At 45.7% G+C, this 11,261-nt stretch overlaps 1 protein-coding gene across 3 annotated transcripts; it reads right to left on the reverse strand.

Annotated features, from left to right (window-relative positions):
- Positions 1-656: 656 nt before the first annotated feature.
- On the reverse strand, positions 657-3,651 carry LOC127300339 (uncharacterized). 3 transcript variants are annotated; one of them, XM_051330439.2, is made up of 3 exons: positions 3,240-3,647; positions 1,803-1,935; positions 657-865 (listed from the first exon to the last, which is right to left on the reverse strand). In XM_051330439.2, exons 1-3 carry the CDS (start codon positions 3,405-3,407, stop codon positions 852-854), a joined length of 315 nt encoding a protein of 104 aa, XP_051186399.1. In that variant the 5' UTR covers positions 3,408-3,647; the 3' UTR covers positions 657-851. The 3 variants fall into 3 exon arrangements, with proteins under 3 accessions (XP_051186399.1, XP_051186400.1, XP_051186398.1); XM_051330438.2 differs by having other exon boundaries at positions 791-1,662; positions 3,240-3,651; XM_051330440.2 differs by lacking the exon at positions 1,803-1,935 and having other exon boundaries at positions 3,240-3,606.
- Positions 3,652-11,261: the final 7,610 nt, after the last annotated feature.

The raw sequence follows: 11,261 nt of genomic DNA on the forward strand, positions 1-11,261 counted from the left end.
GTCCTGATAGCCAATAAAAATATTTACTTATTCATACGACACAGCAGAAATATTTCTGACAGCCAGCAAAATTTGCTGCTACAACTAGCATTGCATCACTCGCTCTCTTTTTTGCAAGGAATAGCATCACTTGCTTAACGTTCCATAACATCATTAACTCTGAGTTGCAGCAAAGTTAAGGAGAAGCTGGTCTTTCATACAATCACACGTATCTGCTAATAGAAGCTAATGAAGTACCCACATTGTTAAGAGATGACAGCTCTAATGTTCACCAACAAATGCAAAAGACGACAATGCTATCATCATCAACTCTTCCACAGGTGGACAAGTAGGAATACGAATACCTAACCAACAATTTCAGGCGTGCATTGAAGAGCCGCTTTCCTAAATTCAGTTCAAGTTGATTACCAATATGCCAACCGAAATACAGAACGCAGCTACGTCCTACATTTTTTTTCTTCACCTGAAAACAAGGCAGAAGCTACTAAAATTTGATAAACCCGCACATACTGAAGCAGTTATATTGTGTGCACATATGCATGGAAATTTGTTACTCCCTCGTACATGTGTGCTTTTGAGTTGTGTCAATTAATTTGGACCGGTGGGAGTAAAAGAAATTTGCATGCTTGATTTAGCCAATTCCAGGACAACAGAAGTCAGACCAGTTTGCGAGAAATTTCATTAAACAGAAGGTGTAACTTAATACAGTTTGCGAGAAATACAGAGAGTATTTTTATGACTTGAAAACTTTTGGGAAATGTAGCTTGACAAGCACCGGCAGTTCAGAGAGCTCCACCTTGGACCTGCCCAATAGTACAGTTTTCAGCTTCTCGTCACAGTTTACAATATTCCTATTTGTCGGGTCCTGCAAATCAGGATAATTTCGTGTGAACAAATTGCAGTAATTGTACGAACAACATCTATCAGTACTATGAGACATGTGAGAGGAACGTAAAACAGTATATTTTAAACAACTTTTATTTTACTCTTTATGAAGAATTGTAAGAACATAGCAAACCACTCCATGCAATTTCTCACTATCATTAACCAAGATTCAACCTATTAGTTACCTAATTGTGATTAAACACATACTACAGCACGACAGAAGATCTCCTTCAAGAATGTTCAGCGGTGGCACATTTAGACATACAGACAAAATGTCAAGAGTCCTACTCAAGATCATTTCAGTATTCAAAAGGAAGATGGAGCCACAACTACTTTCTGCACTACATTAAATCAAAGTGATGATAGTATGGTGCCACCCAACTGCATCAGCACATCCACAATGTCTAACTATGTGGAAAAAAGATACGATGTCTGGTTCTTTATGTTAGATGTCCCAATCAACAAAACAGTTTTCAGTTTTCAGCTTCTTGTCACAATTTAAAATGTTCCCATTTGTCGGTATCCTGCAAGTCAGGATAATTTCGTGTGAACAGATTGTAGTAACCAACTTTTATCAATACTACAAGACATGTTAGGGGAACCTAATTACACAAACAAATATATTATTTTAAAAATACTTTTTCTTAAGAACTGTAAGAACAGAGCTAACGACTTCATGCAATTTCTCACTATCATTCACCAAAATTCAACATAGTAGTTACCTAACTGTGATTCAACACATACTACAGCATGACAGAAGATCTCCTTCAAGAATGTCTGACCGTGGCACATTTAGACATACAAACAAAATGTCAAGAGTCCTACTCAAAGTCATTTCAGTATCCAAAAGGAAGATGGAGCTACAACTACTTTCTGCACTATAATTAAATCAAAGTGATGATAGTAATGGTGCCAACCAATTGTATCACCACATCCAGCTATGTGGAAAAAGAACAATGCCTGGTTCTTTATGTTAGATGTCCAGTCAATGAAACAGTTTACAGTTTTCAGCTTCTTGCCACAGTTTACAATATTCCTATTTGTTGGGCCCTGCAAATCAGGATAATTTTCTGTGAACAGATTGCAGTGACTAACTTTTATCTATACTATGAGACATGTGAGTGGAAGGTGATTACACAAACAAATATATTTCAAACAAATTTTACTTTGCTCTTTTTTAAGAAATGTAATAACAGAGCTAACGACTTAATGCAATTTCATTCACCAAGATTAAACCTGGTTACATAACTGTGATTCAATATAGATTACAGCACAGACAGCACCAAAGATCTCCTCAAGCATGTTCAGCAGTGGCACTGCTGACATACAAACAAAATATCAAGAGTTCCTACTCAAGTACTCATTTCAGTGTTGAAAAGGGAAATGGAGCCACAACTATTTTATTCAGTGTCCAAAAATGTCAATACCATGAGACATGTTAGCGGAATGTAATCACAAAAATAAATATATTTTAAACTTTTATTTTGCTCTTTCTTATGAATTGTAAGAACAGAGCTAACGACTTCAATGCAATTTTTTCACTCCATAGTGTCATTCACCAAGATTCAACCTAGTAGTTACCCAACTGTGATTCAATACACACTAAAGAGACAGAAGACAGAATATTTCCTTCAAGCATGTTCAGCAGTGGCACTTTTGGACATACAAATAAAATGTCAAGAGTCCAACTTCAGTATCCAAAAGAAAGCTGGAGTCACAACTACTTTCTGCACTATAATTCAAATCCAAGTGATGGTAGTAATGGTGCCACCCAACTGTATCACTACATGGTGTGGCTATGTGGAAGAAGATACAATGCCAGGATGTCTGGCCAACGAAACAGAAGTGTCAGCTCAAATATCAAAGAGAATAATGGGCAATTGGCCCTGAACGGGATGTGCATGTTTTGTTTGGCGGATTACTGGGTCTCTACCCATCTGATTGCAAGTTGCAACTAAACAAAACTGGACACTCAAATTACTAGAATTCTCTCCTATCATAGATCAAATTCATGGGAAATACTTTGCTTGAATAGTTAATACTCCAAATTGTTGTACAGGTAAAACTTTTTTTGAGTTGGCAAATTCAGATTATTCAGGTACCACAAGACCTGGGCAGAAACTTTCTTTGTTTTATCATGCATATCATCTCAACAGAGAATGCAAAAGTAGCAGAAACGACAAGCAACTGAGAGAATACCATGTAGCATGTAGACTGAATAGAAATGAATTTTGAAATGTAGGTACCAGATCCTTCCGTAATAATAGGGGCGTTCAACTAATTCAGAGTACCAAACCTAATGTGATTAACTTCGGAGGCGACCAAAGAAACAGGTGGAGCGGTCAGTGCAGTACCTGGAGGTTGTTGTTCTTGATGTGTGACCAGACGCCGAGGAAGAAGGAGAGGTGGGACATCTGGGACCGGCCCCCTGCGAACTCACGCAGCGCCGTCGGCAGATTCACCAGGTCGACCAGAGCCGCCACCTTCTTCGGGGATTCTACGGCCGCCCGTCGCAGCACCATCTCTATTTCTCTTCCGTGTGAGGTTGATGGTTCACTTGTTGGAAGAGGGAAACGAGAGAGAAGAGGTGGTGATGACAGGCAGCGAGGAAGCGAAGAGACCGGGAGCGAGGTGGCGGAGCAAAGCCAGCTGCGCCGCGCCGTACGGCGGATGGAGGAGGTGCGTGGCGGCGGCGAAGCGAGGTGCGCGGCGCAAATGGAGATGGAATTACCTCACGATGTCGACGGCTGGATCAAGAGTTGTGGCCGATCAAACGGTCAGGATAGATCCCAAATTAAGACGTAGGTTAGGGTTCAACCCGCATTACATCGGTCGCTCAGCTAATTGTGCAGGGCTGTGTGTACTGGTTTACTTGTCTGAACTTGCTGCAAAAAAAATTATACTAAATACTTTGAGCTATTTGGTTTTAGTAAAAACTACAGTTTTTCATACCATTTCTTGGATCCAAACGGTTCAAAGTATACACTACTTCATTTTTTTTGGAAACTGAAGTATTCTTCGAATACTTCAAAAAAATTGAGCTGCGAAACGAACCCTTCATATTTTCACAAAACTGCGTTAACTTGCACTATAGAAAAAGAGGTATTTCAAAACTGAAGTATCTGTCGCCTCTTCAAGAAAATACACTAGGTTTACAATATTTTGGTTTTAGAAAAATTTAGATGCCAAATTGAGCCTCAGTTTCTTCAGAAAAAGTGGTCTGAATTTTTCTTTCTCATACTTCAAAGTAAAAGTGGACACACATCATTCTCCGACCCCCATGTCGCCCGGGCGTGCGGCGACCCGGGGATAAAACCCTAGCCACCGAAAGAGGCCCTCGTCGGCACCCTTCTCCGCCGCCATTGCCACTAGCCCTTGCCGTGGTGGCGGCGGCCCCCTCCGCTCTGTAAGGGTATATTGCCCCTATGTGTTATTTTGGTAATTAGTGACAACCCCTATGGACTAATGTTTTCATTGAGTTTATATGAAGGAATATTCCATAGGTTCTACTTGTAGTCCATGTGTTGGATTCAAGTATGGATGCCATAAAGATAAAAATATACCTTGTGTATTGGCATCAAGATCATCGATTTGAAGATATATATGTGATATGATCAAGAAGAAGAAATGAATATGGAGTTCTTATGTGGAACTCAATATTAGCAATGCTCTAGCTTATGTGATAAGCAATGAATGATCAAGATTTTTGAGTGCTTGATTCCAAGTGAAGAATTCAAGTTATGGCTCTAAGTCGGTGTTATGATAGTCTCATAAGTTGAGCTATGGTTGACTAAGATTTAGAGCATGCAAGCAAATGAAGAATTCTATATACACCTCAAGATAGTATGATAGAGCATGAGAAGATACAAGGTTGACCAATACAAAGAGTGAAAAATAGATTCAAGTTTGGTCAACACATGAAGCATGAAAAATGTGCCACGAGAAGTCATGTGGTATGGTAAGCCGTGTCAATTATGCTTTATGAACTAACCCATCATATATGTTCCCTTGCGTTGTCTATGTGGGTTAGGTACCTTTCCATGGGCATGCATCAAAAGGGAGATCTCATATAGCCCATGAGAGGATGACGTCAAGTGGTGATCGTCATCAAGGTTGAGTTGGGCAAGTTCAAGATTGAGCATCTCAAGAGTATCATATGCTTGAAGCTTGCCGTCCATTTTGGTGATAATGGACATGTGAAGATGTGCATCAATGGAGCTTTCCCATCATGGTGTATGGGGGAGAATTTGTGAGTCTTCACGAAGCAACAATGATCAAGTGAGGCATTCCGGCTTGAGTGGAGCTTGAAGAGTGATACGCGTACAGCACATGTTCGTTGGGAACCCCAAGAGGAAGGTGTGATGCGTACAGCGGCAAGTTTTCCCTCAGTAAGAAACCAAGGTTTATCGAACCAGTAGGAGCCAAGAAGCACGTTGAAGGTTGATGGCGGCGAGATGTAGTGCGGCGCAACACCAGGGATTCCGGCGCCAACGTGGAACCTGCACAACACAACCAAAGTACTTTGCCCCAACGAAACAGTGAGGTTGTCAATCTCACCGGCTTGCTGTAACAAAGGATTAGATGTATAGTATGGATGATGATTGTTTGCAGAAAACAGTAGAACAAGTATTGCAGTAGATTGTATTCGATTAAAAGAATGGACCGGGGTCCACAGTTCACTAGAGGTGTCTCTCCCATAAGATAAATAGCATGTTGGGTGAACAAATTACAGTTGGGCAATTGACAAATAGAGAGGGCATGACAATGCACATACATGATATGATGAATATTGTGAGATTTAATTGGGCATTACGACAAAGTACATAGACCGTTATCCAGCATGCATCTATGCCTAAAAAGTCCACCTTCAGGTTATCATCTGAACCTCTTCCAGTATTAAGTTGAAAACAACAGACAATTGCATTAAGTATGGTGCGTAATGTAATCAATAACTACATCCTCGGACATAGCATCGATGTTTTATCCCTAGTGGCAACAGCACATCCACAACCTTAGAACTTTCTGTCACGGTCCCAGATTTAATGGAGGCATGAACCCACTATCGAGCATAAATACTCCCTCTTGGAGTTAAGAGTAAAAACTTGGCCAGAGCCTCTACTAATAACGGAGAGCATGCAAGATCATAAACAACACATAGGTAATAGATTGATAATCAACATAGCATAGTATTCTCTATCCATCGGATCACAACAAACACAACATATAGCATTACAGATAGATGATCTTGATCATGTTAGGCAGCTCAGAAGATCCGACAATGAAGCATAATTTGGAGAAGACGACCATCTAGCTACTGCTATGGACCCATAGTCCAGGGGTGAACTACTCACTCATCACTCCGGAGGCGACCATGGCGGTGTAGAGTCCTCCGGGAGATGATTCCCCTCTCCGGCTGGGTGCCGGAGGCGATCTCCTGAATCCCTCGAGATGGTATTGGCGGCGGCGGCGTCTCTGGAAGGTTTTCCGTATCGTGGCTCTCGGTACTGGGGGTTTCGCGACGAAGGCTATAAGTAGGCGGAGGAGATAGGTCAGGGGGCCACACGAGGGCCCCACACAACAGGCCCGCGCGGCCAAGGCCCAGGCCGCGCCGCCCTGGTGTCTGGCCACCTCGTGGCCCCACTTCGTATCATCTTCGGTCTTCTGGAAGCTTCGTGTGAAAATAGGCCCCTGGGCGTTGATTTCGTCCAATTCTGAGAATATTTCCTTACTAGGATTTCTGAAACCAAAAACAACAGAAAAACAGCAACTGGCTCTTCGGCATCTCGTTAATAGGTTAGTGCCGGAAAATGCACAAATATAACATAAAGTATGCATAAAAAATGTAGATATCATCAATAATGTGGCATGGAACATAAGAAATTATCGATACGTCGGAGACGTATCAGCATCCCCAAGCTTAGTTTCTGCTCGTCCCGAGCAGGTAAACGATAACAAATATAATTTCTGGAGTGACATGCCATCATAACCTTGATCATACTATTGTAAGCATATGTAATGAATGCAGCGATCAAAACAATGGTAAATGACATGAGTAAACAAATGAATCATATAGCAAAGACTTTTCATGAATAGTATTTCAAGACAAGCATCAATAAGTCTTGCATAAGAGTTAACTCATAAAGCAATAATTCAAAGTAAAGGTATTGAAGCAACACAAAGGAAGATTAAGTTTCAGCGGTTGCTTTCAACTTGTAAAATGTATATCTCATGGATAGTTGTCAACATAGAGTAATATAACAAGTGCAATATGCAAGTATGTAGGAATCAATGCACAGTTCACACAAGTGTTTGCTTCTTGAGGTAGAGAGAAATAGGTGAACTGACTCAACATAAAAGTAAAAGAAAGGCCCTTCGCAGAGGGAAGCATCGATTGCTATATTTGTGCTAGAGCTTAGGTTTTGAAAACGAGAAACAATTTTGTCAACGGTAGTAATAAAGCATATGTGTTATGTAAATTATATCCTACAAGTTGCAAGCCTCATGCATAGTATACTAATAGTGCCCGCACATTGTCCTAATTAGCTCGGATTACCTGGATTATCATTGCAATGCATATGTTTTAACCAAGTGTCACAAAGGGGTACCTCTATGCCGCCTGTACAAAGGTCTAAGGAGAAAGCTCGCATTGGATTTCTCGCTATTAATTATTCTCAACTTAGACATCCATACCGGGACAACATAGACAACAGATAATGGACTCCTCTTTAATGCTTAAGCATTCAAGAATTATTAATTTTCTCATATGAGATTGAGGATATTTGTCCAAAACTGAAACTTCCACCATGGATCATGGCTTTAGTTAGCGGCCCAATGTTCTTCTCTAACATTATGCATGCTCTAACCATTCTAGCGGTAAATCTCCCTTACTTCAGACAAGACGGACATGCATAGCAACTCACATGATATTCAACAAAGAGTAGTTGATGGCGTCCCCAGGAACATGGTTATCGCACAACAAGCAACTTAATAAGAGATAAAATGCATAAGTACATATTCAATACCACAATAGTTTTTAGGCTATTTGTCCCATGAGCTATATATTGCAAAGGTGAAGGATAGAAATTTAAAGGTAGCACTCAAGCAATTTACTTTGGAATGGCGGAGAAATACCATGTAGCAGGTGTCGTGGATATGACCACGGTAGATGCTACAGGGGGTAGCACTTTGTTGATGCGAGGGCAAGGGAACATCGCCATCTACGGGTCGAGGTGCAAGGGACGCAAGGGTTTACCCAGGTTCAGCCCCTCCGGAGAGTAAAAGGCCTACGTCCTGCTAGATCTTATTGCTCAGTGGGGAATTACAATGGGGGGGGGCTCAGTTGGCACGGAGCCGAGAGCTTACAATGGGGAGATTGGATCTCAGATGAGGTGTCCTCTAGGGTTTAGCCCGGGGGTTTATATATCCACCCCCGGCCTAGGGTTACAGGGAGATAACTCCGAATCGTATCAGTTACTATTAATCCGGGATACCACACCCTTCTTCAAGTAATCTCCATCTTCAGCCGAGCAGATCATCTCCTTGGGACTTCGGCGATCCGCCTTCGAGCCCAGTCGGTTAGGCGACTGGCGGTCCTTCCTGGGCCTTCGTCCTTGTGGCGAGTGGGACTGGCGACCCACCCCCTATGGGCATATCCCCATCAGTAGTCCCCGAGCGCGGTGGTGATGAAGCGTAGATCCGGCGCGGGTCGCGAAGAGGCACAGGGGCAGACTGGGATGAATTGCCGCCGGGCTCCTCAAGTAGCCATCAGCTGGTCGCCATTCTTCACTCGCCTGAACTTGATGAGCCAGTCGGCGCTTGACAGTCGGCGTATGCTAGTCGTCGTATGACAGTCGGCGCATGCCAGTCGTCACAGGCCAGTCGGCGTAAGTCCTGGGTGCAGACACGTGGAGGAAGCAACGGCTAGATTTCACGTTGACCGAGGCGCGAGCCGTTTGCATGAAATTGACCGTTGGGCCCGATGTGACCGCTAACAGCTAGCTTTAACGCCCGTTCCGCCGATCCCGCCGTCGATCCTGACCGTTAATTGCGGGGCGGTAATCTCGCGGCAAATCATCGGACGGATTTGATGCCCATCTGGAGCGAGTGTGGTGATATAAAAGGTCGGACCCCGGGGTTAGGGCTTATCACTCTGCCACATTCTTCCTCCATTCCCATTCCGCTTTCTTCTCGTCGAGAGCTCCCGAGCGCAGTCATGGCGGCGAGAGCCTGGGGCAAGTCCAAGGTCACGCGCGAGTCCCTCCTCCCGTACGTCGCCTCCGGGGTCATCCCCGAATTCAAGAAGGAGCACTGGCGGGTCCCGCCGGCGAACGAGGTGGAGCCGCTCCCGAGGCCGGGCGAATTCGTGCTCTTCCTCAGCTTCTTGGATCGCGGATTCGCGCTCCCCTCCTCCGACTTCATCCGCCAGCTGCTTGCCTTCTACGGCATAAAGATAGGCGACCTGGGGCCGCATAGTGTGCAGCAGATCTCTCTGTTCGTGGCACTGTGCGAGTGCTACCTGGGCTGCCCGCCGTACTTCCCGCTGTGGGTATCGATCTTCCATGGGCGGGCGACCCGGGAAAGCAAGAGCAGCGAGGCGCTCATCCCGAACGGCGGGATCACTTTCCAAGTGAAGTCCGGGGAGAGCTTCATCGACATGGCGCTCCCCAAGAAGGCGCAGTCGCAGTGGCGCCGCTTCTAGTTCTACGCCAAGGAGTACACTCCCCCAGGCGAGGTTTGCATTCCTCAGTACGACCCCGAGCCCAGCGTCCCGCGACGTCTCAACGTCCGGTCGCTGCCGCACGAGCAGGAGGAGGTGGTGAATGGGATGCGCCAGGCGATCCAGGCGCTGAAGGGCAAGGGCCTGACGGCGGCCAACATGTACAACTGCTGGCTCGGCCGCCGGCTGATCCCCCTGCGGTGCCGAGCTCATTCCATGTGGGAGTACCGGGGGCAAAACGACTGCACCCGGTCGACGGCGACCGAGTGGGACGAGGGCGAGTACCGGAAGGCGCTCGCCAAGATCACCACGGCCACCTTTACCTCCTTCGAGGACGGCCTGCAGCCCTTCTCCGAGGACAACCCGGCGCCTCAGGTATTGACTTGTGCAGCGACCCCGGATGCCTAGGTAGTGCTTCTCCTTTCTAACTTATTTCCTTGATTCAAATGCAGCGGTGGCAGAAGATCGCCGACCATCTCCCCCCTCTCGCCGGAAAGGAGCCTCCGGAAATGACCGAAGGCGAGGAGGAGGAGGTTGACGACGAGGAGGAGCGCACCAAGTCGGACTCCGAAGCGCGAGACTTCGTCCGACTCCCGCGCGGATCGAAGAGGGGCGCCGGGTCTTCATCACAGGGCGCTTCGAAGCCGCAGGAGGGCGAAGGGGACGAAGAGGCGACCTCTCACCCGGAGGAGGGGGAGCCTTCAAAGGAAGAAGCCGAGCCGCTGTCCAAGCGGCTGCGCCCGACTATCCTGGAGGGCTCCATAAGGCTTCAGCGCCCCCTGGAGGACGCGATCGACGCTGGGGCCCGAGCCGGCCCGGGCGTGAAGGCGATCCCCACGGTGAAGTAAGTATTCCTTGCCGAGCTTGCTTCCTTCATGGCGGGATTCGCTGACGACCCACCCTGCTCCCCCGCAGGTCCAAGAGGAAGGTCTTGACGAGACCGGCTACAATTGGGGCGGCGGCCACGAGGGCGGCCGAGGCGAAGACGGCGGCCGAGCTGAAGAAGGCCGCGGAGAAGAAAGCGGCGCCTTCCGACCTTGGGGGCGCGGGGTCGGCTCCGGAGGAGCCTGTCGCCGCGAGCCAGGCTGAGAAAGCACTACAAGAGATGGGGGATTTGTTGACGAAAACCCTGGTGACAAAAATGCATACCGTCATGGATGTGTCCTTATAGGTGACGAATTCATCTTTCGTCAAGCATTTAAGGTAATGCTTGACGGTATGATTTTTCGTCAACAAAAAATCGTCACCCATTACCCAAGCGGGAAGGGCTTCCATCGTGTCTGTTAATAGGTGACGAAATCAAAGATCGTGGTGACGAAATAATACTAAGTTACTTTATTAAATGTTATTAGTTTTATATATCATGCGTGACCCACTTGTCAGGAACATATTTAATTAAGTAAAAATTGTGGTTTGGAAGAATCGAACAAGGGCTTCGGCGTGACCGACGCGGAGTCTTACCGCTAAGGTAGATATGGAATTTTGATCTGGATCCGTAAGTAGTCTATTCTACATATTTATTTCAATGGTGTGATCCAGATGTTACGACATAATAATTCCCTTATTAATATTTATGTCGGCCGAGGGTGCCTCGTTTAAGTCGCGCCGCTAGCAGACACGGCCTATATAGGTGCTCTTGCTAACAGTCGAATCGACTAGG

The sequence above is a fragment of the Lolium perenne genome, chromosome 5 (genome assembly GCF_019359855.2).
Source record: "Lolium perenne isolate Kyuss_39 chromosome 5, Kyuss_2.0, whole genome shotgun sequence".
NCBI classification, from domain to species: domain Eukaryota; kingdom Viridiplantae; phylum Streptophyta; class Magnoliopsida; order Poales; family Poaceae; genus Lolium; species Lolium perenne.